Here is a 27,977-nt window from a genome sequence, read left to right as displayed (position 1 = left end):
TCTGCTGGATAGCCAACTGCATGAAACAGAAATGAAAATTGCAGCCTGGATTAAGGTTAGAAACATCCATTAAGAACTTATTCTATTTTAAGAATGGGTACAAATTCAGTGAATTTGACTTAGTGAAATTAAACAAAAGCTCAAGTTGACTGAAAAATTTATTATTGTTTAATGATGGAACAAACTAATGATAAGAAATGAGCACATCGAAGATACATTGACATTGTACTGCAATGGATATATTTGTCAGAAGAAATCCAGACATGGGGTGAGTTAATGAAGACTAATGCAATTAGTAGCAATTCCCTTCAAGTAGCAATCTGGTTATTGTCAACTGGGGAAAGGCCAAAATTGTTCTGAGTCACTAGTCAATCAGCTTTTTAAGTTCCTGCTCCACCTGTTCCACAAACGCCGGGAAGCTCTGATCCAGCAGACAGAGTCGCAGGAATGGACCCAGCTCTTCAGTGGTCAAGGTTGACTGTTGATAGGCCACTGGCAGCTGAGGTGAAGTTGCTCCCAGCATGGACTAGGGAAGAAAAACTCATGACAGATTCAAAGTGGTTTTCAAAAGACCCGTCACTGAAGTATGTTCTCTCTCTCTCTCTCTCGAGCTTCAACGTAAGCTTTGACCAGCATGCATATAATATCAAATTAACAAAACCCGAAGTTGAAAAATCAGAAATCAACTTCAAGTTAAAGGAAGGTCAACTGTTAACCTCTTTGTAGGTCAGGTAACACCGATTGAGAGAGAAACAGAGTGTTGGGGCTGGAGAACCACAGCCGGTCAGGCAGCATCCGAGGAGCAGGAGAGTCGACGCTTCAGGAATAAGCCCTTCATCACGTTCTTGATGAAGAGCTTATGCTCAAAACATCCATTGTCCTGCTCTTCAGATGCTGCCTGACCGGCTGTGGTTTTCTAGAACCAACACTCTTCGAGTCTGATCTCCAATGTCTGCAGTCCTCACTTGTTATGTGAGAGAAACAGAGTTGATATTGCGCGAACTGAAGGAAGATAGAAATGTTTTAGGTTTTGTACAAGTAAAAGTGCAAAGAACAAAAAGGAGGGGTCCGCCCTTGAGTAGCAGGCAGAGAAATTAAACAACAACAGGTTTCATGGCTCAAAAGGGAAAGAAACTAATAATGGTTTTGGGAAAGAAATAAAAGATTTATCCAACAAACACAGAATGCTGGGGAAACTCAGCAGGTCTCGCAGCATCTTCAGAGAGAGAAACAAACTTAAGACTCGGGCTACTGTCTATATGGAGTTTACACATTCTCCCAGTGTCTGTGTGGGTTTCCTTTGGGTGCTCCAGTTTCCTCCCACACTCCAAAGACGTGCAAAGTCAGGTGAACTGGCCATGCTCAACTGCCCATAGTGCCCAGGCATGTGAAGGGCCGGCACATTAGTCAGGGGTAAATGTAGAGTAATAGGGTAGGGGAATGGGTCTGAATGGGTTCCTCTTCGGAGGGTCGGTGTGGACTTGTTGGGCCAAATGGCCTGTTTCCACACTGTAGGGATTCTTCCATTCCACGCTTCAAGCCCAGTATGAGTGTTCTTCAGAAAAGATTTGTCTAAAATTAGTCTGAATGACAGAATTATAAACAGCTCCGTCAGAGAAAAAAAAAAGTTGTGAGGAACCAGATTAAGATGACGCATGCAAAAAACAAAATGGGGGAGGGGGTGGGTTTACAATCTGAACTTGTTTAATTCAATACTACAGTATGGAAGGCTGAAAAATGCCTAATTGGAAGAGCAGCAAATACAGTTCAAAAATCGTTAATCAAAACAAGTCCATGTAAATTGCTGTTGCATCTGGGATGGCTTGGACAAGGAGAAGGGATGTGTTGAAAGGACTGGTGTTACCCCCTCTTCGCTTGCACAGGAAGGAAAGGAAGTCCTGCTCAGTTCAGCTCCAAAGGAAAGCCTTCAATCTAAAACATTAGCTCTGTTTGTCTCACCTCAGAATCTGAGTTTGAACAGCATGGAAAGTGGCCCTTCAGCCCTACATGTCTGTGCTAGTCATCAAACACCTATCTATTCTAACCCATTTTCCAGCACTTGTCCCGTAGCCTTATATGCTATGGCATTTCAAGTGTTCATCTAAATGTCTTGAGGGATTACCCCCTCTGAAACACTTTTAGATAGTGAGTTCAAGATATCTACAACCCTCTGGGTGAAAAAGAAATCCCTCAAATTCCCTCTAAACTGCCTGCTCCCAATCCTCCTTATCTCCCAATTCATGAATCCAGACACATTTATCACTAGATGAAGTCTCAACAGAAGTCAGAGATGTGTAGAAATTCTCTCCTTAATGTCATTGAGAGACAACCTGCAGCAAGTGAACTGCAATGGATCAAGACGGCAGCTCACCACAACCTTCGAGGGCAACTAGGGACGGGGCAATAAATGCTGGCCAGCCAGCAATGCCCACATCCCACAAAATGAATTTTAAAAAGACTCAATTTCATCAATTACTACCAACATTGTAAAAATCACACAACACCAGGTCACAGTCCAACAGGTTTAATTGGAAGCACGAGCTTTCAGAGCGCTGGGCCTTCATCACGTGGTTGTGGAGTGTAAGGTCGTAAGACACAGAATTTATAGTCCACTTATAGTCCACTTATAGTCCACAACCACCTGATGAAAGAGCAGTGCTCCGAAATCTAGTGCTTCCAAATAAACCTGTTGGACTATAATCTGATGATGTGTGATTTTTAACTTTGTCAATCCCAGATCATTACTACCAGCATTGTACACTTTCCTAGAATACCTGATCTTCAGTCTACCTCTGTGAATGCATAGCTTCCCAATGGGGAGCTAAGGGAAACAACTAACTCTCATCCAAATTGAGAAGAATAATACTTCTACTGAATACCTTGCCACATCTCGACTTTTAACAGACAAAGAGTACAAATTTGTGGTAACTAGTTGTGATACAGTCAAATAATATTTAGATTAGATTACCTACAGTGTGGAAACAGGCCCTTCGGCCCAACAAGTCCACACCGACCCTCCGAAGCGTCACCCACCCACCCATTTATTAGGAGAAAATGAGGACTGTAGGCGCTGGAGATCAGAGTCGAAAGCGTGGTGCTGGAAAAGCACAGCAGGTCAGGCAGCATCTGTGGAACAAGAGAATCCACGTTTCGGGCATAAGCTCTTCATCAGGAATGAGGCTTGTGGGCCAGGGCTGAAGGATAAATGGGAGGGGGGTGAGGTTGGGGAGAGGTAGCTGGGAAAGCGATAGGTCGATGAAGGTGAGGGAGAAGGTGGTAGGTCAGAGGGGGCAGTGATGGATGGGTCCAGAGGGCAGTGCTGAGTTGGTGTCAAAATTAGAGTGGTGCTGGAAAAGCACAGCAGGTCAGGCAGCTTCCGAGGAGCAGGAAAACAGACGTTTTGAGCAAAAGCCCTTCATCAGGATATCTTTGCTGTCCTCAGACTGAGCCAAGGCCTATGGACCAAAATCTATTTGTAATTTACTACTTAAAAAGTGTGTGTATCACTCAGAAGCCATAAGGAAAGCTTCCGGAAATAATTTTAATCGCCTTACTGGATTGGGAGATGTCACACTGCTATTAGTGCATTGGAAAATACACAAAGACTTTCACTCCTTGTGAAATCTACTTGGCATCCTTCCTGGGAGTATCTACTGTCTGTACTGACTGCAAAAATTCAAACAGGATTTGATTCAAGAACGCAGATTTGAAACAACGTAAAAAAGATGGTTTAGTCTCCCTACCTTTGCGAGTTGCTTGATAGATATCCTACCCTCAGGAAGGGTACCTTCTGCTGATGTTTGTCCCTCCTCTGTGCCATGCCCCTGTCATTACAAAGCAGGGTCATGAAATACTAACAACTGAGGCACTTCAGATATGAGTGTCATATGGTACACATTGGGAATCAAACCTTTGTATCAATGCATAGATGGCATCTGCACCGAAGAAAGCTAATCTTGGCAGTTCCAGTGTGATATCATTTCTACAACTGTTAGTGACATTAAACCAGAATGCACTGAAAACTGGTGAGTCACCACCTAACGTCTAGGCAAATCATAATCAAATCACATGGGAAGCTGAGAGGTGAGTGTGCCTCCATCCTTCCTTGGATACTAGCAGGTTGCTGTCTCCTTACATGCAACACAGCTGATACTGACACCTCAGAGAAGCAGTCACCCATTAACTACAGCAAGTATTGTTTTAACCAGCACCTTATGAACCAGCATTTTTCATAAACCAGCAAAAATTACATACCTCAAATACCAACAAGGTTACTATATATTATACTGTCCAATCATCATAGCTTTCTAATTTACCTCAATGTAAATATACTTGTTGAACTGAATAGCCACACGAAATATCAACAGTTCATTCTGGCAGGTGGGACTAGATTGGGTTAGGATATCTGGTTAGCATGGATGGATTGGACCGAAGAGTCTGTTTCCATGCTGTACATCTCTATGACTCTATAAGTACTGCGATCTCCAAGTAGTCGGTTGAGGGTGCAGGTGAGAAAGCTCTCTGCCGTTATTTAAGGCAAAGTTGTGTTATTATTTATGTGATTTGTGCTGTAAATAAAGTATAGCAGTGATGTGTACACACCCTGCATTACACTTCGATTACTTCGCATGTATGTTCACATTGGTTATATGGACCTCTTGATTATCCAGAATATTTGATCAATCTGCAACACTCCTGGTCGGTGCCGGATAATAAAATGCTTGTTGTAATTTGAATGCACTACAGTAAACATCGGAATTCAAACATATTCAAGCTAACACAAATGCCCAAATTGTCACATCTTTGAATAATTCATATCTCTAGGGACATTCCTTGACTATAACTGATGGCAGAATTGCTAGCGATGATTACCCAATCATGGGAAGCACTGGGAACCTTCCCATCTCTGCTGATGCACATCCACTTCAATGGGAAATGATTTTCTTTTTTGGTTTCCAGGAGGTTTAAAGCAGCTGAGATGAATGAGTTAAATAATACATTTGCATTTTGGGGGGATTTTCAGCATCTAGTTATTTGACATATTATAATTCATGGTCGTATTCTGGATCAAGCAAGGATTATTCACTCCTTCCACTAGATACTCCTCCAGAACAGATACAAAAGTTAAAGACCAGTTAGAATAGAAGAATTATAGAATGCCTACATTGTGGAAGCAGACCATTCAGTCCACACTGATGCTGTGAAGCACATCCTACCCACACGCACCCTATTCTTGTAACACTGCATTCCTGTGGCCAATCCACCTAATCTTCACATCTTTGGACTGTGAGAGGAGACCAGAGCACAAAGAGGGAACCCATACCAACACAGGAAAAATGTGCAAACTCCACACAGACAGTTGCCTGAGGGTAGAATTGAAGCCAGGTCCCTGGCACTGTGAGGTAAAAACAATGACTGCAGATGCTGGAAACCAGATTCTGGATTAGTGGTGCTGGAAGAGCACAGCAGTTCAGGCAGCATCCAACGAGCAGTGAAATCGACGTTTTGGGCAAAAGCCCTTCATCAGGTTTACCAACTTGCTTACATCTGTCCTCCCCTCCCACCTCCGGGTATCCCAGAGGTGTTCTCTGAAACGTTCCGCAAGTAGGCGGCCTGTCTCCCCAATGTAGAGGAGGCCACATCGGGTGCAGCGGATGCAGTAAATGATGTGTGTGGAGGTGCAGGTGAATTTGTGGCGGATATGGAAGGATCCCTTGGGGCCTTGGAGGGAAGTAAGGGGGGAGGTGTGGGCGCAAGTTTTGCATTTCTTGCGGAGATAGGCCATGATTGAAACCTATAAGGCAAACCATCTATTAAAAGCATTGGGATTGCCGTTCTCAAGAGTGACCACCAACAACAATCGATTCTACGCTGAGTCAAGTTTTTCCTCAGTGAGAAGGACAACTGGAATGCCAGCAGTTGATTAAACTGTAGAGAAACAATAGGGCAAAACAGAAAATAAAAGTGTGAATGTTGAATAAGTTGTGCGGGGGAAGTTGGTGAAAAGAAAAAAAAAATTCACGACACTGAATTGTGTTTTCTTCAGGACCCATGAAAGATGTCAAGTTCCTTTCATACATGCATTTTGACTGGAAATTTCATATGCCGGACCTTGGGTAGTGTTGTAGAACAGAGGGACCTGGGGTGCAAGCACATAGTTCTTTGAAGTTTACATCTTTGAAGACAGGGTGGTTAAAACGACGTTTGGCCGCTTGCTTTCACTGCACAGTCCTTTGAGTATAAGAGTTGGGAAGTCACACTGAGAGTGTACAGGTGAGGCTGCTTCTGGAATACTGTGTCCAGTTCTGGTCACCCAGTTATAGGAATGATATTATCACGCTGGAGAAGGCTCAGAAGAGATTTACTAGGATTGTCGCTGGGTCTGGAAGGTTTGAGTTATAAAAAAAGGCCGGACAGGCTTGGACTTTTTTTCACTGGAGTTTAGGAGGTTGAGAGGTGACCTGATGGAAGTTTATAAAATAATGAGGGTATCGATAGAGTTAATGGTAGTTATCTTTTCCCTATGATGGGGATTTTCAAGTCAAGGGGTCACATTTTTAAGGTGAGAGAGCGTGTGGAATGAACTTCATGAGAAAGTGGTGGATGTGGATACAATTATAACTTTTAAAAGACATTTGGACAAGTACATGAATAGGAAAGGATGTGGAGGGACACGGGCCAGGAGGAGGCTGGTGGAACTAGTTTAGTTTGGGATTATGTTTAGCATGAAATAGTTGAACTGAAGGATCTGTCTGAATCTATGTAGGATTTATCCAACATCGACAGCTTCTTAAGCAAATCACACTCAAGCTCACCGTAATAAAAACAAAATGCTGAAAATCTGGAACAAACACAATGCTGGAGAAACTCAGAAGTTCTGGAAACATTTGTGGAGAGAAGGAGAATTAACTATTAAAATCTGATATGACTTCTACAGAGCTAGTGTAAATAACGTCCACTTTCAGTACTGACCCAAATACCCGGTGATAAATGCTTGTTCCAAATATTCCACAGTAGCTGGGCTTTAAGTATGGTAATGGTATGGAAAACCTGGCAGGTTCCAGCAGTGATGAGTACTTTTGCTGCTGGCAAGTACAGGTTAGACCTAGAGCTGCATTAATAACGAGGGGTGGCACAGTGGTTAGCATTGCTGCCTCACAGCGCCAGAGACCTGGGTTCAATTCCCGCCTCAGGCAACTGTCTGTGTGGAGTTTGCACGTTCTCCCTGTGTCTGCGTGGGTTTCCTCTGGGTGCTCCGGTTTCTTCCCACAGTCCAAAGATGTGCAGGTTAGGTGAACTGGCCATGCTAAACTGCTCATAGTGTTAGGTGAAGGGGTAAATGTAGGGGAACAGGTCTGGGTGGGGTTGCTCTTCGGAGGGTCAATGTGGACTTATTGGGCCGAAGGGCCTGTTTCCACACTGGAAGTAATCTAATCTAAACAGCAGAGAATTGTGTGAGATCGCTCAATAGAGCTGATGGATGGAAAGCCTCCATGAAACTCGTCAAGACTGATACTTCGCTGCTTTTTGGTAACATTCAACCCAAAAGAAGCGCTGAGGTTAGCCAAAGTCAGGACAGCCGTGACTTGAGTTGGAAATGTGCAGAGATGTTCCAACACCATTGCTGCCCATTTTCTACTCAGCGACAGAGGTTGCAGGGAAAGGCAAGCAGTCAACCCAACGTTAAGCAAGTTTTAGAGTCATAGAGTCATACAGCACAGAAACAGGCCCTTCAGACCAACCAGTCCATGCCGACTATAATCCTAAACTAAACTAATCCCACCTGCTTGGGCTCAACCCATATCCCTCCAAACACTTCTTATTCATGAACTTATCCAAATATCTTTTAAACATTGTAACTGCATCCACATCCACTACTTCTTTTGGAAATTTATTCCACACCCAAACCACTCTGTGTAAAAAAAAATTGTCCCTTTAAAATCTTTCTCCTCTCGCCTTAAAAATATGCCCCCTAGTCTTGAAATCCTGCACCACAAGGAAAAAACACCTGTCAATCACCTTATCTGTACCCCTCATGATTTTATAAACTTCTACAAAACCTTCTATAAAACCTTCTCTGCTTCAGTGAAAGGGTTACACCTGAAATGTCGACTTCTCCAACTCCTGATGCTGCCTGGCTTTCTGCATTCTTCCAGCCTCCTGCCTGCCTATTTTGGATTCCAACATCTGCAGTTTTTTTTGTCTCTAACCGAGTTTGTTCCTCAGTGAAAGAAGTCCCAGCCTATCCAGCCTCTCCTTATAACCAAAACCCTTCATTCCCTACAATACCCTAGTAAATCTGTTTTGAACCCTCTCCAGCTTAATAATATCCTTTGTATAACAGGGAGACCAGAACTGCACGCAGTAGTCCAGAAGAGGCCTCACCAACATCTTGTACAACCTTAACATGACACCCCAACTCCAATGCTGAAAAGGTCTGACCAATAAAGGCAAGCATGCTAAATGCCTTCTTAACCACCCTATCTACATGTGATTCAAAGTTCAAAGAATTATGTTTCTGAACTTCTAGATCTCTCCGTTCCACAACACTACACAAGGCACTACCATTAACTATACAAGTTCTGCCCTTGTTTATTGTACCAAAATACAATAACTTGCATTTATCCAAATTAAACTCCATCTGCCATTCTTCAGCCCATTGACCCAATAATCAAGATCTCTTTGTAATCTTAGATAACCTTCTTCACTGTCCACTGTACTACCAATTTTGGTGTCATCCACAAATTTAACCATGCCTTCTATATTCTCAGCTAAATCATTTATATAAATAACAAAAGTGGACACAGTACCAATCCTTGTGGAACACCGTTGTTCACAGGCCTCCACTATGAAAAACTACGTCCAGCACCCTCTGTCTCCTGCCATTAAGCCAGTTTTATATCCAATTGGCAAGTTCACCCTGAATGTCATGTGGTCTAACTTTACTAATTAGTTTACCATGCAGAACCTTGATAAAGGCTTTACTAAAGTCCAAGTAAACAATGTCTACCACTCTGCCCTCATCAATCTTCCTGGTTATTTTCTTACTTGCTTACCGCACCCACACAGCACTGGTAGGGGAAGGAGATGAATACTACGGTGGGTTGGCACCAATTAAGTTAACCGCGCCATCCTGAATGGAGTTGAGCTACTTGAATGTTCAGCGCTGTTGCACCTGCACATTAGTGATGTGCATTCCACTTTGCTTCAGACGCGAGCACTGTAAATAGTGAAGAGAGGTGAGGAGCTGAAATTTCCTTGCTTCAAGAGCACCATTATGTCATACCAATGTTATCTGTCACTTGTCAATTGAAATCTCAAAGTCTTGATGGCACCAAGTCATGTTGCTGGGGATTGACATGGACTACTTCATTATCAGAGGAACTTTAAATGAAACAGAGCCACTGTAGAAAGATTGTTAAACAGCTGTATTTCTAGTTTTATGATTGGCAGGTCAACAATAAAGCTGAAGACCCCCAAGGAACTCTTGTGGTGAAATGCCAATGCTGCAACTGTTGGCCTCCAACAATCACGCCATCTTTTGTTGCTTCAGGCATTACTCCAGTGACTGAAGAGTTTGCCATCTGACCCTTACTGACTTCATCATTGCGATTCGTGGTAATCAATTCAGACATGACGAATAGTTTTGTTCAAAGCTAGTGAAGGGAAAAGTAATCTGAATAACCTCAACAGATTCTACAACACCAGTGGCAAGCCCTTTAAAGATGAGGAAATGGATGGGGATTGATCAATATCGATGCGGAGAATTGCCAGCAATTCAGCACTCTGAACTCCTGAGGTATAAGCTTAAAAAACAAGCGAGAAAACATAACAGCTGGGATTGCTCACCAACACTAACACGAATAGCAATGCTTTTGACACAGTACAGCTTTTAGTAGTGACTCTGTAACACCACATGCAGATAATCGCCTGTCAGTGCTTTAAGAGATTTCACAGGTACAGGGCATTCATGTTATTGCCAGCGACCATTGTGAATATTTTGATCCCACGTTAATATTACAATCCTATACATACTCTTAACAGGAGCATTAGGTAGATTCAGTTCAGCATTTAACATTAAATCACATCAAAATAAACTGGTTGCAAAGAAAGGATTATTTCACCTCTTGATGACCTACCTCTGGCTCTAAACTTCCAGAGCAGCCAATGTTCGTTGCCTGGCTCAACTGTAGAGCTTGATTCAGATTTTGTCCATTGGGATTCTGCACATTGATATACTGAAGGAGCTTCTGCACACAGTTAGTACAATGTTCCAATGCTTGCTCATGGGAATTTCCACTGAACTGCACTCGAAACATACGACTTTCATTCTGTAAAAGAAGAGGAAGATCATGAAATGGTTTGAATAATTATGACACAGGGAACTTTAACTATTTGCATGTACTGAGATCAAATTTATTCATTTACTCTAAAACTTGGGAGGTCTTGTCGAACAGAGGGTAGTATCCCAGCCTCAGAGTTGAAAGGTCATGTTTCAAGTCCCACTCCAGGACTTGATGGCCAAGGAAGGTGCTTTCATTATGTAGCTGAACAAGTTGAGAATCAACTGTCCAACACACACAAATGGCAGGCAGTAGGAGCTGGTCAGCCTTGTGATGGGAAGAAGCCGAGAATCTCTATTATTGTTATCCACAGCTAGTCTCCAACATGGATGTACACGTGTTTGCTGCCCAGCAACTCATTCACTTCTAAGTTAGTCAACAGCATAAATTGAAAGGACTGAGTCTTAAAGAAAAAATCTTTACAAATTTTAGATATCACACTTTGAACTCTCAATAATTTCAAATCACATCAAGTCGATATTTTTTCAAAGTAGGTAAAAATGAGAAGCAGATATCATTTCTTTTCTGCAGTACAAAGGTACTTTAGGCAAATCTCTTTGCCACCAGTGATAAGCGCTCACCCATTATTAACTGTGTTCAAAAAACAAGTTTAGAAGTAGTTTACTGATGCAGTGGTTTGTTGGTCAGGGAATGCTTTGCCAGAGGATATGGTTGAAGTAGAGATCATTGCATCTTTTAAACAAAATGCTTGAATCTCAGGGTCATTAAAAAATGGGATTGGTTATGGTTTTCTCAGAGTTGCAACAACTAAATCAGTGTGAAAGTCGAGTTTGACAGGAACACAACATGTACATCTTGTGAGATACACTGTCTGATTTTCAACTGAGTGGAAAATGAGTTATGACAAGGAGATATAACAGGCAGCTAATCCATTATTGGATTTTGCAAACCACTGTGATATCAAGGTATATGGGACAGTGTAGGAAAGTGGTGTGAAGGTAGATGATCAGCCATGATCCGATTAAACGGCAAAGCAGACTCGATAGGCTGAATAGCCTCCTCCTCCTACTGTCCTACGTTCCAGAGTTGAATCTCTATCCCAACAGAACAAATTATCATGTCCCATGCCTTAAATCTCCTATGACTACAGCTAAACATACATGATATTTATGTGATACACTATTTTAATCAAATATTTATTAGCTGATGAAGCTTAAAATAAAATTTTCCACAAAACTTAATTCAAAACACATTACAGTCAAGGAAAACTGAGTCACTATTTACGGATGTTGCTTTTTGCTCTACGGAACTACTGTAAAAAAAGAGAGTCCTTAAAAGGACATTAAATTAATAAAGCATGAAGTTCTAACATGATCTGCTACTTAAAAAAGCAATAAAAAAACCACTAATTGCAGGAGATCTGAAACAAAAAAAACACACACAACTTTAGAACTGAGAAAATAGAGTTAAAAATCACACAACACCAGGTTATAGTCCAACAGGTTTAATTGGAAGCACACTACCTTTTAAACCTGTTGGACTATAACCTGGTGTTGTGTGATTGTTAACTTTGTACACCCCAGTCCAACACCAGCGTCTCCAGATTATGAGAAAATAGAGGACTGTAATAGAGTCAGAGAAAAGACGAGGTGACAGAAAAGACAAAAAAATCCACATGTAAAATCCTGTGAGAAAGACTCGTGCGAGACATCGGAGTTTCAAAAGGCATGACAATGCAAAGAATGTGAAAAAAGCTACATTTGTGACAGGCAACTCAGGAAACTATGAGATGGATTAGAAGTTAAAATTAAAACAAGAGAAGTGGATGTGGCTACTGCTCCAGGGAAGTGTCCGGGGCTCGATCACTCTGTTCGCTTTCGTTTTCTTTTCTCATCTGTTTCTCTTCTTGGTTTTTGCTTCCACTGACCTTCTGAGGTGAGATTGGTCATGGCGACATTGACAAGGAAGGCGTTATGAAGGTGATTTTGTCAGGGTCTGGAGTGTGGCGACAGCTGGTGAGCCCGGAATGGGGCCCTGGGGGCAATGTCGAGGCGATGGCTGGGCAAGCACGGGACCTGGCACTGGCTGCTACATCAATGGAGGTGGTAGCGACAAAGTAGGCCCAGCAGTCAAAGATGGCACTCAAGGAGTAGCAACTTGGATGTTGGTTGGTTGGTAGTGGCACAAGGGTTATGGACTCGCTTTAAGTTTTTTAAAACATTATTCCCAAGCTATTCAAAATGGTGTCGGCATCATGGTGACAGTGAAAGCTTTTCACTGTATTTTACAGTTGTTTTTGCACTGTAAAATACACCTGACAATAAAATGATCCATTTATGTTCCTGTAAAAATTGATTTACAACTTCCTACCTTAACTTTAGACCCAAAGAGCAGACAATCTGCTCTGCGGACTGCTTTCCACCATTTGTGAGCTTCAATCAAGGAAAATCCTTCCTGAAAAATCAAGGGCATTAGGTCAATCACCGGTGAACCTCCTGAAACAGAATAAAACAGAAGAATACTTCTTCAACTCTGGTTCCAAGAAAGCCCTTATAGTGCCTGGGAAAACTCCTCTAGTATTCATGGTTAAAATGTTTTCAATATTTAACTTCAAAACATTCCAGAGTTCAGTTAGGAACATACAGCAGTGTTTCTCAACAAAGGAATCAGGTGAGTTCAGAGCAAACCAATTGCTACATAAGTTATTTCTCATTTGTGGAGCTTACTAAGCCAGGAAAGTTTGGAGAGGAATCTTCACATTGCTAGAACTGAGAAAGTTCAGTTCTAACGATCAGAACTGGGCAAAGTTCCATGTTAGCGCGGGCTATGAAAGTAATTGTAAAATTAGCTCACAGCTCATGATAAAGAAATTAGGGAAAGTCAATTAAAAGGACAGATGTGAAATTTCTCTGGGACAGAGTCTCTGTAAAGGTTGATGTTGGGAAACAAGTTAATATTTATTTAAAACCTGCATTGTTTGATTATTTTGTTTGTGTAATAAACTTAGTTCTACTGTTAATAACATCTGTAGGCACAGTTAATATGTTTCAGCGACTAACCAACTGCAAAAGTTTACAAAAAACCTGCAGATCCTAGAAATCAGAAACAAAAACAAATGATTGGGGAAAGTTCAGCAGGTCTGACAAAATAAAGTCATCGAGATGTACAGCACGGAAACACAGTCTTCACTCCAACTCATCCATGCCGACCAGATTATCCTAAATTAATCTAGTTCCATTTGTCAGCATTTGACCTCAGTCCCTTTAAACCCTTCCTATTCACGTACCCATCCAGATGCCTTTAAATGGTGTAATTGTACCATCTGACGGGAGAAATCAGAGTTAACATTTCAGGTCCAGAGCTGCAAGTTCTGAAGACTTTGATTAACTTTGTTAACTTTGATTTGTCCCCACAGATGCTGACAGACCTGCTGAGCCTTTCCACCAATTTTTGTACCAAACGTTAATTGCAAAAAGCTAAAAGTACGCTTTTTGAAATCAGGTTTCATTCTGGGATCCAACTTGCCCAGTATCATCATCAGTTGCACATGCCTTCATATAAAGCACTGGTTAGCCGTCAGTTGAACAGTTATATCCAATTTAGGACATCAATCTGGGAATCACATTAAGGTTTTAGAGGCGACCTAGAGAACTCTACAGAAATTGTGCAATGCCGAAAAGTTCAAAGGCTGGAATATTCCTATAGGTTCAACTGTAGATTGCTGCAATTAGAAGTTTGAGATTGTCCTGTAAATTGCCAATCTCTATGTATATTGTATGTATACATAATATATAGATACGTTACATATGGGATTTCACTATTTGCATTCATCGTTGCAAAGTTAAAAATTACTTCACCTACCCTTTGGGTGGGAATATGCATCTAAAGTATAATTTAGAATGAAACAGCATTAGCTATTTGAAACTTGGGTTCAGCGGTAAATTTATTTCTATTTTCATTAAGTGACTTTAATGCTGTAAACAAGAGACATGACAAAGAATGCAATAATAGTTTTTGAATGTTTTTGTTCAATTTATTTAGTCTTTCAACAAGCCACTCTAGAAATGGAGCAGTATCTGGAAGACGTCTTCAGGTGATATGCGAGTCATCTGAAAGGCTATAGGTATGAAAGAAGTCCAAGTTTCTCAGCGAGTTGCACAATCCTGCAATACAGCTACAACGTAGCTGTACATTAGGGTGTTGCCTGACTACACAGTGCTATTGGCATTTTAAAATGCATTGATAAAGCAAGTTTCCTTCTCTACTGTGTCCTTGAGAAATGCAAAGCATTGAGGGGTCAGTATCAGTTTGTGGAACTATGTGCCCACTGGAGGTGCTCCAGGTTGTATGGGGTTGAGTTTTGGAAATTCCAACCTCAGGCTTTGCAGCATAGTACAATAGTTGAATCACAGGACAACAATGCTCCAAACGCAGTACCCTTATTCCCATCCCCACCCCCTTCTAAATCCCCAATGCTGTTATATTGCTAGGCTATTAAACTGAAAGCCCCAGGTGATGTTCTGGTGACCCAGGTTTGAGTCCTGTCATGGCAGATGGCGGAATTTGAATTCAATAAAACCTGGAACTAATCATGACCGAAAAACCATTGCTGATTAACATGGAAATCCATCTGGTTCACTAATGTTCTTGAGGGAAGGAAATCTGCCAGCCTTATCTGGTCTGGCCTACATGCAACTCCAGCAATGGGTTGTCTCTGAATGGCCATCTGGGTAGTTAAGGACGGGAAATAAATGCTGGCCTGACCAGTGACGCCCACAGTTCATGAACGAAAATAAGATTGAATTGTGGGAGAATTTTCTGTGCAGTGTTAAAAGAATGCTTTCATTAACTGATATGTTATGCATGAACTGACTTCTTCTCTACAGCAAAGCTGATCAGAGAAAGAATAATTAATTTATTTACTTCAAGTATGGCAAATAGATATGAATACAGATTATCTATGTGATATGCTCAATTTCACTTATTATTATGCAAGATTTCATGAATATTCAAAGGCTGCTATTATTTCCAACTGATGAATAACACTAAATGCACTGCACATACTACTGAGCAGAACTTGGATTAACAAAAACAAGTTGGCTCCCTTACTTAATTTATATAGGAATCAGTCCTTTCACCTGACTAATTGACTATCTCTGTCTCATTGTGTCCACTGCAGAGTTGGTGCAACCACTTTGGACGTTATACTTAGCCAGATACAAAATACTGTCGAGCTTCCCATTGTCTCAGGTTTTCGGAATTATTACATTCTTATATTTCCGTCATGTGTGGTTCTGTGGTTCAAAAATACACTCTGATTTGAAGTTTTTAAAAAAAACACAGTGGCTTCCACCAGAAACTTCTTTCACTATGTATTTCAACATTTTGTAATATCCCAGATTTCACACAGTCAGAATAGAGTCAGAGACTCATTTACATTTATAATGGATTGCACTATCTCCCTTTTTGAACAATACACTTGAACAACTTCCGCCAATTGTTAACTGGATATTTTAATTAGCTACTATGGTAATCGATTAAAGATGACAAGATAGCTACGAATGGAGGAACATCATTTTTCCTATTTTAGATGAACCAGTTGAAAGCTGTTTTAAAGAAAAATCCACATTTATATAGCACCCGTTCTGACTTCAGACCACCCAGAAATGCTTTACAGCCAGTGGCGAGCACTTGAAGTGTAGCCACTGTTGTGATATGGCAAGCATAATAGAATAACTAATAACAACTTATAATTATATCAAACAGTGTAGGTGCTGGAAATACTTAGATCTGGCAGCTACTATACAGAAAGAAAGTCAGATAATCTTGGATGTAGTTTTGCTCGCTGAGCTGAAAGGTTCATTTCCAGACATTTCATTACCTTACTAGGTAACATCTTCAGTGGACCTCATGTGAACCAATGCTGAAAATTCCTGCTTTCTATTTATATGTTTGGGTTTCTTTGGGTTGGTGACGTCATTTCCTGTGCTGTTGTTATTTCCTGTGGTGAAGTCACTTCCTGTTCCTTTTCTCAGGGGGTGATAGATGGGGTCTAACTCGATGTGTTTGTTGATAGACCTCCAGTTGGAATGCCATGCTTCTAGGAATTCTCGTAGGTGTCTTTGTTTGGCTTGTCTTAGGATGAATGTATTGTCCCAGTCGAAGTGGTGTCCTTCCTCATCCATATGTCAGGATACTAGTGAGAGAGGGTCATGTCTTTTTGTGGCTAGTTGGTGTTCATGTATCCTGGTGGCAAGTTTTCTGCCTGTTTATCCAATGTAGTGTTTGTTACAGTCCTTGCACGGTATTTTGTAAATGACGTCAGTTTTGCTCATTGTCTGTTTAGGGTCTGTATACTGAGTTAACCTTTCAGGTGAATGATCTTTCTTCAGAGCTTCCAAACTGAAACACCGACGCCAGAAATACCAGAGAAACTCAGACTTATCCAGTGCCTATAATAGAATGAAATATCCCAAAGCACTTCACAGAAGTGTTCTGAGACAGACTGGCTCTACCACATTCAGGAGATATTAGACAAGATCACAGGGCACTGAGTCAAAGAAGTATATTGTAAGGAGTGTCCTACAAGGAGGAAAGTGAGCATAGAGAGTAAATTCTAGAGCTAGGGACTGAGGCAACAGAAGGCACAGCCTCAAGTGGTGGAGCAACTATGACCGATAGACGCTAGACTTAGTGGAGTGCAGTTATCATGGAGGGTTGTGGGACTGAAGGAGAAGGATTAAGGATCTGAAAACAAGGATTTGAATCAGAAAAACATGACACTGTTTAACCAGGAGCCTATGTATGTCATTGAGCACAGGAATCACAGGGGAGCAGGACTTAGCTTCAGAGTGAGGAGGTCAAGTTTCTGGACGAGAGAGTCTGGAAGTCCAACAAGAACTCCATTGGAATAGTCAGATCTGTAGGTAATGTAGACATGGACAAGGGTTTGCACAGCAGTTGAGTTGAAATGGAATGAAGTGAAGGATGTTACAGATTTGGAAAAGGTGAGTTTCGGGATGAGGAGTGAGAGGTCAGAAGCTCATCTCAGGAATAAATGCCATACCAGGTCTGTGTACAGACTGACTTCATCACAGACTGTTGGCAGGGAGAGGAATGGAGTTGGTAGTTAGGGTATGGAATTTGGAGCAGGGGCTCAAATCAGTGGCTTCAGTCTTCTGAATATTTAATCTGGAAGACTTTTCAGCTCATCCACAACTGTACATCAGATGAACAGTCTTAGAATTTAACATGACAGAAACTGGGAGGGGCAGTAGCAAGATTGAGCTGGGTCAGCCACGTATAACAACTAACTCCATGCATTCAGATTATGTGGTTAAGGGGTGCCATGCAGTGAGAATTAGGAGGGGGCAAAGAATTGGGGACAGGAGGTAATTGCACACAAGCAAGAACTGAAGCCACTGCAAGTCATTTTCTAGCTATTATGAGGTAGATATTAATGGATCCATGATAGAGTAGCCCCACTCAGCTGAATGATGGAGACGCTGCGGAGATAGATGGCGGTCAACGGCATTGAAGGCTGTAGACAGTCAAGGTGGAGGAAGGACAGCTTCCCTTTGTCGCAGACTGGAAACCTGGAGTGTCGTGGTACAAAACCAACTTTCCCTTTGCCTCTGCACAGGAAAAGATCTTGTCTTGTAGATTGCGTTTTTGCACAGAAGAGGGCATAAGAGGAACACAGATACAATCATTTCTGCAATACCTTAGTTGTATTAAAAGTTTGGTTTTGTAATTACTGTGTTGTAACAATAGTCATCATGGTTCCAATTTGTGAAGGTCAACATAATTCCTTTGACAGTCAACGGCTTGTTTCAGGGGAGGACTGCTCTACATCTAAGCACATTGAGACATTTCTTCCCCCACCTCCCCCCCCAAAACCCATTTTCAGTAATTACAAGTTGTACACAAGAGTCTTTAAGACCATACCTCAGAAAGATAAACTATAAGAAGGTTTACAATAATACCTGCAGATGGTTATCTCCAAACACAGAATTGCACATTTCTCAGAAGTAGGCCAATTTGGTTAATATCCCTCATGTGGCAAATGCTGTGCCAGAATCCATCTGTCTCCAAGTATTCCATGTACTCCAAAGAATATTTTAAAACATCTTATTTTTCCTTCCCCCATCCACCTCCCAAACATTTGCTTCCCACTCTTCATGAAAATATTAACTCCCTGCTGGAATACAGTTGCAAGAGGGATTCAGTAAAATAGCTCTGTTTCACATCTAAGGAAGATATTTTATGTGACAGTATATTGTCACTAAACCAAACCCTAACATTATCCGAAGCAACACACATGCAATTTTCCTACAAAACCTACCAGTGGTCACCAACATACAAAATCATGGATATTTTCCTCTCTCCAACTTAAGATAGTTAGAAAACCTTTCAGCTAACCTAATCATCACAGTCAAAAATGGAGCATGCCCAGTTTTGATAATACAGTTGTTCACTACTTTAACTTCCTCAGTCAGGAAGCCTGATGTCTCACATTTAATGTGTTCTTATTCCAACTTTAACTGCACTAGACCTCATTGAAAATATACAAAAGTGAGCTCATGAATCCTAGCTGGCCAATTACTGTCCCGACAGTCAATTCTCGATCATCAATAACAAGAGAATAGAACGGGTCATCAAGCCACTCAGCTCCTGACCTCACTACAGCCTTGGTTCAAACATGGACAAAAGAGCTGAATTCCAGAGTGGAGAATGACAGCCCTTGACATCAAGGCCACTTTTGACTGACTCTGGCATCAAGGAGCCCCAGCACTGGAATCAGTGCATCAGGGGCCAACTCTCCCTTGGTTATGGTCATACCTGGTGTGTGGGAAGATGGTTGTGGTTGTTGGAAGTCAGTCATCTCAGCTTCAGGACCTCTTTGCAGGAGTTCCTCAGGATAACATCCTAGCCCCAACCATCTTCAGTTGCTTTATCAGTGACCTTCCCTCCATCAAAAGGTCAAAAGTGGGGATGTTCTCCAATGACTGCACAATGTTCAGTACCAGTTGTGACTCTTCACATTCACAGCAATCTCTGTTCAAATGCAACAAGACTTCAATCCAGGCAAGTGGCAAATAACATTCGCACCACACAAATGCCAGGCAATGACCATCTCCAATAAAACATAATCTAACCACTGCCCCTTGACATTCAATGGTGTCACTATCCCTGATTCCCCTGCTATCAACATTCTGCCATTGAGCAGAAACAACTCATGTCAGTACAGTAGCTACAAGAGCAGGTAGGCAATTGGGAATTCTGCAGCAATTAACGCATCTCCTGACTCCTCAAAGCCTGCCCACCACCTACAAGGCACGAGTCGAACCCTAATCTGTTCAACTATGCATCAAGACAATCGCTCATCCAAATAATCAACTGAACATTCTCTGAACTGCTTCCAATGTAAGCATGACCCTCCTGAAGTGACGTGATCAAAACTGTACACACTTCTGCAGATGGGGCCACACCAAGGTCCTGTGGCAAGGCTTCCCTATTTCAGGCCTTCTTCCTTCTTGCAAGGCCCAACATTCTATTAGCCTTGTTGTACCTGTATGCTGATGTTTTGCAAATCAAGTACAAGGACAGCCAGATTCCTCTGTACCGCAGTTTTCTGCAGTCTGTCGCATAAAGCCAGATTACATAACCTTCAGTAAGCAGAGCTGCAGAATGCTAGCATGAAATGAGCACAAAATGATTCCACATTAACAGTTGTGTAAATGTTATACGAACTGGATTCAGTCCAGTTTGCTCATCAGCAATCTTCCTCTCTGCTGACCCCATTTCCCACCTTGGTAATAATTTAGCTTGCTTCATCTTTAATCACAAACCCTTCAAAACCACTGGCAGCAGAGACATTCAGCTGTCTAGGTTTCCCGCTCTGGAACTTCATCAACTGTACTTTCTGCCCAGCCTCTCTCTTCACCTTGAAAGTTGGTGCTTAAAAACCCGCCTCAACTAAAGCTTCTGGTAGATTCAGTGTCAATCATTTCTCGTCTGATTTCAGATTAAGGATCCTTGAAACTGCAAAGTACCAGGTAATCCGACAGAATAGAAACACTTGCCCTTGACATTTGATGGCATTACTGTTGGCAACCTGTCCACAATCCACAGCCTGAGGATTATCATTGGCCAGAAACCAGACTGGCCAAGATACACAAATACAAGAGCAAGTCAGAGGCTGATTACTTTGCTGGGAGTAATTTACATCTCGACACTTCAAATCAGGGCGGCACGGTGGCACAGTGGTTAGCACTGCTGCCTCACAGCGCCAGAGATCCGGGTTCAATTCCTGCCTCAGGTGACTCTGTGTGGAGTTTGCACATTCTCCCCGTGTCTGCGTGGGTTTCCTCCGGGTGCTCCGGTTTCCTCCCACAGTCCAAAGATATGCAGGTCAGGTGAATTGGTCATGTTAAATTGCCCGTAGTGTTAGGTAAGGGGTAGATGTAGGGTGGGTTGCGCTTCGGCAGGTGCGGTGTGGACTTGTCGGCCCGAAGGGCCTGTTTCCACACTGTAAGTAATCTAATCTAGAATAAACATCTACATGGCACAGAATCAGGAGTGGGATGGAGACTCTCCAATTGCCTGGATTAGGGCTCAACATGCTCAACATTCTTCATCCCCCATGAAACAAAGCTGTCCTCTTTTTAGAAGAAGAATCTCGACAGTGCAGAAAAAGGCCATTCGGCCCAACAAGTCCACACCAACTCTCCAAGGGGCAACCCACCCAGAACAACTCCCACACCTTATCACTCCACATTTACCCCTGACAAATGCACTTAATCTACACAACCCGACACACTATGGGCAATTTAGTATGACCAGTTCACCTAAGCTACACATCTTTGGACTGTGGGAGGAAACCTACGCAGACACAGGGAGAATGTGCAAACAGTGGCCCAAGGCTGGAATGAAACCCAGATCTCTGGTACTGTGAGGCAGCAGTGCTAACCACTGAGCCACCATGCAGCCCCAGTTCTTCTGTACTGGCACTCAGTCCACATCCTATGCTTTACACACGGACAATAAATACTGGCCTTGCTAACAAAAAATCTACATACCGCAATCAAATATAAAAATTGCATTGCATTCCTAGGGTAAAGGTACTAAGTATTTGCAAGTTATTGTTCATTCAGTTCTGGACTCTAACCCAGATTTATTTTTTTAAAACGTGGATATTTGAACACAACTAATTTAGGAATTAAATGCCCAGATCCCCTGAATAATTTTAAAAACATGATTTTTTTTTGACAGGGGAAATCCCATTTCTGAATTAAAATGTATTTATTGTCTTCTGATCTGCATAATCCTTTCCAAGAAGAGAATACAGTAGGACAAGGGTATTTGATTAGATTGCTTACAGTGTGGAAACAGGCCCTTCGGCCCAACAAGTCCACACCTCACAGCGCCAGAGATCCGGGCTCAATTCCCGCCTCAGGTAACTGTTTGTGTGGAGTTTGCACATTCTCCCCGTGTCTGCGTGGATGTACTCTGGTTTCTTCCCACAGTCCAAAAATGTGCAGGTTGGGTGAACTGGTCATGATAAATTGCCTGAATGCGTCTGGGTGGGTTTCTCTTCGCAGGGTCGGTGTGGACTTGTTGGGCTGAAGGGCCTGTTTCCACACTGTAAGTAACCTAATCTAATCTCACTGCACAATTCAAAACAGTAGAAGGGGAGCCCAGCAGGTTTCCAAGCCAATTCTTATCCTTCAGTTGATACAAAAACAGATGCTCTGGTCACTATCTCAACGCTGTGTGCAAACTGACTACTGCTTTTTGCGACATTAACTATGCTTTTTTAAAATTCATTCACGGGACGCCAGCATTGTTGATTGGCCAGCATTTATTGTCTGTTTCCTCGGTGCCCTTGAGAAGATGGGGTGAGCTGCCTTCTTGGACCACTGCAGTCCATGTGCTGTAGGTTGACCCACAATGCCCTTAGAGAGAAAATTGCAGGATTTTGACCTTGTGATGGTGAAGGAGCAGTGATATATTTTCACGTCAGGATGGTGAGTGGCTTGCAGGTGATGGTGCTCCCATGCATCTGCTGCCCTCGACCTTCTAGATAGAAGTGGTCATGGTTTGGAAAGTGCTGTCTAAGGATTTTTGCTGAATTTCTGCAGTGCACCTTGTAGACAATACACACTGAACCCACTCAAGCGAGTGGGGAGTATTCCAACAAACCCCTGACTTGTGCTTTGTAGGTGGTGGGCAAGTTTTGGGGAGTCAGGAGGTGAGTTACTTGCTGCAGGATTAATTGCCTCTGATTTGCTTCTGTAAACAGTGTTTATGTGACAAGTCCAGTTGAGTTTCTGGTCAATGGTAACACTAAGGATGTTGATAGTGGGCGATTCAGTGACGATAACATTATTCAATGCAAAGGGGCTGTACTTAGATTTTCTCTTATTGGAGATGGTTATTACCTGATATTTGTGTGTAGCAAATCTATATCACAGTAGAGGTGGTGTTGGATGTATTGGAATGTATGATGGTGGATAAATCTTCTGATCCTGACCAGATACATCCAGGAACACTGCAAGAGGTTTAAAGAAAAAAAATTGTGGGGCCCTTGTTGATATTTTTGTATCATTATTAGCCACAGGTCCCAGAAGATTGGAGAGTAGCAAATGTTATGCCCTTATTCAAGGAGGGCTACAAAAATAAAAACTGGGAATTATAGACCAGTAAGCTTAACATATGTGATAGGCAAGTTACTTGAGAAGATTCTGAGTTAAGATATACATGCATTTGGAAAGACAGGGTTTGATTAGGAATAGTCAGAATGGTTTTATGCATGGAAGATCATGCCTCATAAATTTGTTAGAGTTCTTTGGTGAAGTGACCAGGAAGGTTGACAAGGGCAGGGCGGTAGACATAGTCTATATGAATGTCAGTAATGCCTTTGATAAGGGTCCACATAGTAGGCTGCTCTGGAAGGTTAGATCGCATGGAATCCAGGGAGAGCTGGCAAATTGGACACACAATTGGCTTGACGGTAGGAAGCAGAGGGTAATAGTGGAAGGATGCTTGTCAGACTGGAGGCCTGTGACCAGTGGAGTGCCTCAGGGGTCGGTCTTGGTCCCATTATTGTTGTTTTCTATGCCAAAGATTTGGATTAAAATGTACAAGGCATGATTAGTAAGTTTGCAGATGATACAAATTGGTGGTATCATGGAGAGTGAGGAAGGTTATCAGAAATTGCACCTTGATCAGCTGGGGAAGTGGGCCAAGAAATGGCAGAGTTTAACATAGATAAGTGTGAGGTCTTGCATTTTGGATAATCAAATCAGGGTAGGAATTTCATGTTGAATAGTCGGGCCTTACGGAGTGCAATAAAACAGAGGGACCTTAGAGCTTAGGTGCACGGTTCACTGAAAGTGGAGTCATAGGTAGACAGGGCAGTGAAAAAGCTTTTGGCACACTGGCCTTCAGCACTTAGTATAGAAGTTGGGAAGTTATCTTGCAGATGTACAAGACGTTGGTGAGGCCACACTTGGAGTATTGTGTTCAGTTTTGGTCACCTTGCTATAGGAAGTTATCAAACTGGGAAGTGTGCAGAAAAAAATTTACAAGGATGTTGCCAAGACTCAATGGTCTGAGTTACAGGGAGATGTTGGACAAGCTAAGGTTTTTTTTCCTTTAGAGCATAGGAGACTGAGGGGGGACTTAGAGAAGTGTATAAGATCATGACAGACATGGATAGGGTGAATGGACTCAATCTTTTTCCCAGGGTTGGGGAGTCAAGGACTAGATGGCATCAGTTTATGGTTAGAGGGGAAAGAATGAGTGAACCTGAAGGGCAGATTTTATACACAGAGTGTGGTACTCATATGGAATGAGGTGCCAAAAGAAGTGGTTGAGACTGGTACATTTACAACATTTAAAAGGCTTTTGGACAAATAAATGAAGGATATGGGCCAAGTTCAGGGAAATGAGGTTAGCATGGTTGGACATTTCGATCAGCATGGACTAGTTTGGGCCAAAAGGCCTGTCTCCGTGCTGTAGGACTCTGACTAAATGTTACTTGTCACTTGTCAGCCCAAGTCTGAATATTGCCCGATCTTGCTGCATTTGAACATCAACTGCTTCAGTATCTAAGGAATCACAAACGATGCTCAACATTGTGAAATCATCAAACATCCCCACTTTTGACTTTATGACAGTTGGAAGGTAACTAATTAAGCAGCTGAATGGTTGGGCTTAGGGCATTACCCTGAGGAACTCCTGAAACTGAAATGACTGACCTCCAATAACCTTGTGCAAGGTGCTATATAAATCCAAGTTATTTCTAAAATCCTAGTTTACCTTTGTTTCCTACATTAACCTCACTTCTGATCCTACTATACAACAGACAGTATTCTCATTTAATGCATTTGATGTAGACGCAATAAAAAGGTAAGCATTATGGTCATGAATACTAGTCTTGTTTTAAACAGTCAACACACAAAGGGCAAAACCAATGTCTGCCCCACCACAAGCACCATTCTGATTCTCACCAATCTGTTTTATTACATTGGTGTTGAATCTTTCTAGGGTTTCCTTCTTTAGAAAGATAAGACAACACAATTACAAAACGCTACAGTTGTTTTTCATCAACCAGGGTGGCACAGTGGTTAGCACTGTTACCTCACAGCGCCAGGGTCCCAGGTTCGATTCTAGCCTCAGGCAACTCTCTGTGTGGAGTTTGCATATTCTCCCTGTGTCTGTGTGGATTTCCTCCCGCAGGCCAGGTGAATTGGCCATGCTAAATTGCTAATAGTAGTAGGTGCATTTTTATAGGGAAATGGGTCAGGGCGGGTTACTCTACGGAGGGTCGGTGTGGACTGGTTGGGCCGAAGGGCCTGTTTCCACACTTTAGGGAATCTAAATAAAAAAAAAACCTGTTCAGATGTATTATGACAAACCTCTGGACCAGGTAAGACTTGAACCAGGACCTTCAGGCCCAGAGATCAGGACACTACCATTGCAACAAGCAGTCTTACAAAAGTTTACGTACAGAGGTATGTTGAAAACGTTTAAAAAGGTGGCATTCACAAATGGTTATTGTTACATTATTTATAAGTAAATATCCTTAATGATACCCAGTATTCCTCTCAACGCCACTCACTCAGCAGCCATGGGATTTATTGTTGCCACCTCCCACGCAAAATAAACTATAACATTATGCTGGACTAATTACCAGGTTAAATATCAGGTTTCCTTTATACTTGACAGGGACTTTTTAAGCCTGTCCATGATCAATAAACAGCATTAACATTATGAGAAGGCAAAGCAAAATTAAGAAAGAAAATCTGAGCTGAATCCTGAGGTTATAGCCTCAAGGAAACGAGAGATGCAAATGTGTTTTTCCGCTGGCATACACAGGTTGCGTATATGCAGTGTCATTATAGGTAAGTTCTGACTATTCCAGGCACTATTTTCAGGCTCCCCCATGTTTACACGCCAAAACAAAAACAAATAATGCATTCACTCGCATCTCAACAGCAAAATTCAAACTAGCACTAGGTGGAAGGATGGCAGGAAAGTTAGCAGCTCGAGAAGCAACACCGCTACACCATGAGCCCCGATTGTCTGAAACTCAAACTCAGCAACACCCCTATCCAACCAGCAATACAAGCAACAGGACAGCATCGTAATCAGTGATTGAAGATTGAGAATCCTCACTGATTCTCTCGCACTCATATACAGGGGCAACATTTTTCTGTCTGGTAACCCTCATTCTGGGTGTGAATTTGCCCACCTACCCTGTGATTTGAACACATTTGTCACATTGAGCATAGGAAATTTGTCATTCCCTGTTATTGAAAGAAGGTCGAAGAAAACAGGTCAAATCCATCTGCACCACCACATGCTGCCCTTGAACCGGCTGTGAAGATTGAAACGGTCACACATCTCCTTGAGAAACATGCCTTTGGAAAGGAAGCCTGGAGAAAGATGCAGTGGTTGTTGTCAAGATTTGACCCAGGCATTTCCGTGCAACAGGACTCCTGAGCTCTATGGTTTGTTCCCTGGAACACACACCAAGTCAAACATAAGCTCCACCTAGAGGACCATCAACTCAGTGAAAGATGCTCTTTGGTCTGCCTGAAACCTGTTGGTCTTCCAGCGTTAATCCCAAACTAGCGCTGCAGACTGGCACAGTCCAAGCTCAAGGACTATGTGCTGAGGGAGGCACTAAAGCTTGGGGCAGCTGTAACCAAGGCACGGTGGGGAAAGACCACTGTCTGAGGTCTTGCTGAAATGAAATGGAGGTCTGTTCAGTTGTTGGACCCTCCTGGTGCCTCAAATGCATGTAAATATAATCTGGTTCATGGTAGGAGTGCCCTTGGTTTGATTGGATGGAGTCAAACTCTAATGATTGTTTGCTTTCTTCATATGCTACCATACAGAATCGAACCCCATTTAAGACTGTACAAAGATTTTTTTTTAAGAACAAAGTACATTTTTTGAAATTAAAAGAAAGATGGGCAAAGTGATCAGGACTTGCACTTACTGACATGTCTGCTGCCTCCACTATCACACTGAGTTCTTTAGCAATTTCTGTTTTGGTTTCAGATTTTCAATGACTGGAGTTATTGTTTTAGTTTGTATTCCTCAGTTTGGTACGATGCTTTAAGAGTGTCAAAGGTAACTTTTTTCACTACTCACACAGATGTCTATGACTTAAAGAAATGCTCATATTATCGATGAAGCAAGTTTAGTACGTGAAACACAGAAAAAGCCTTGGCTCCATTTATCCATTGATTATATTTAAGGAGAGGTTATTTTTTTTAAAAATCATCCTGACTTGCAACTGTACTGCGGCTCCTTTACTGGCACTGGGTCAAAAACTTGGATCTCCCTTCATCATAGCACTGTGGGTGTTAAATAAAGTCGCAGGTAGGTAGGATAGTGAAGCAGGCATTTGATAAGCTTTCCTTTATTGGTAAGAGCATTGAGTACAGGAGTTGGGAGGTCATGTTACGGCTATACAGGACATTCGTTAGGCCACTGTTGGAATATTGCGTGCAATTCTGGTCTCCTTCCTATCGGAGAGGATTTGAGCTATAGGGAGAGGCTGAACAGGCTGGGGCTGTTTTCCCTGGAGCATTAGAGGCTGAGGGGTGACCTTACAGAGGTTTACAAAATTATGAGGGGCATGGATTGGGTAAATCGGCAAAGTCTTTTCCCTGGGGTCAGGGTGTACAGAACTAGAGGGCATAGGATTAGGGTGAGAGGGGAAAAATATAAAAGAGACCTAAGGGGCAACGTTTTCACACAGAGGGTGGTACGTGTATGGAATGAGCTGCAAGAGGCTGTGGTGGAGGCTGGTACAATTGCAACATTTAAGAGGCATTTGGATGGGTATACGAATAGGAAGGGTTTGGAGGGATATAGGCCGGGTGCTGGCAGGTGGGACTAGATTGGGTTGGGATATCTGGTCAGCATGGACGGGTTGGACCGAAGGGTCTGTTTCCATGCTGTACATCTCTATGACTCTATGACTGCACTATTTCAGGGAAGCAAAAAAAGAACAAACTCTGGATGTTGGAAATCAGAAAAAAGAACAAAACAGAAATTGCTGGGAAAACTCAGCAACTCTGCCTGCATTTGTGGAGAGAAATCAGAGTTAATGTTTCAGGTCCGATTTCCCTTCTTTCGAAAGAGATGCAC

General features: G+C 42.2%; 1 protein-coding gene across 1 annotated transcript in view; it reads right to left on the bottom strand.

Moving 5' to 3' along the window:
* Positions 1-158: 158 nt before the first annotated feature.
* Positions 159-27,977, bottom strand: part of rec114 (REC114 meiotic recombination protein) — a 44,861-nt gene continuing 17,042 nt past the window's right edge. The window contains exons 3-6 of the mRNA XM_072553061.1: positions 12,675-12,758; positions 10,140-10,331; positions 3,744-3,824; positions 159-526 (exon numbers count right to left, since the gene is read on the bottom strand). Coding sequence (XP_072409162.1) covers positions 365-526; positions 3,744-3,824; positions 10,140-10,331; positions 12,675-12,758 — 519 coding nt within the window. The 3' untranslated portion in view covers positions 159-364. The remainder of the gene's footprint in view (positions 527-3,743; positions 3,825-10,139; positions 10,332-12,674; positions 12,759-27,977) is intronic.

The sequence above is a fragment of the Chiloscyllium punctatum genome, chromosome 33, assembly GCF_047496795.1.
Source record: "Chiloscyllium punctatum isolate Juve2018m chromosome 33, sChiPun1.3, whole genome shotgun sequence".
Taxonomy (NCBI): Eukaryota; Metazoa; Chordata; class Chondrichthyes; order Orectolobiformes; family Hemiscylliidae; genus Chiloscyllium; species Chiloscyllium punctatum.
This window is presented reverse-complemented; position numbering and strand designations above follow the sequence as displayed.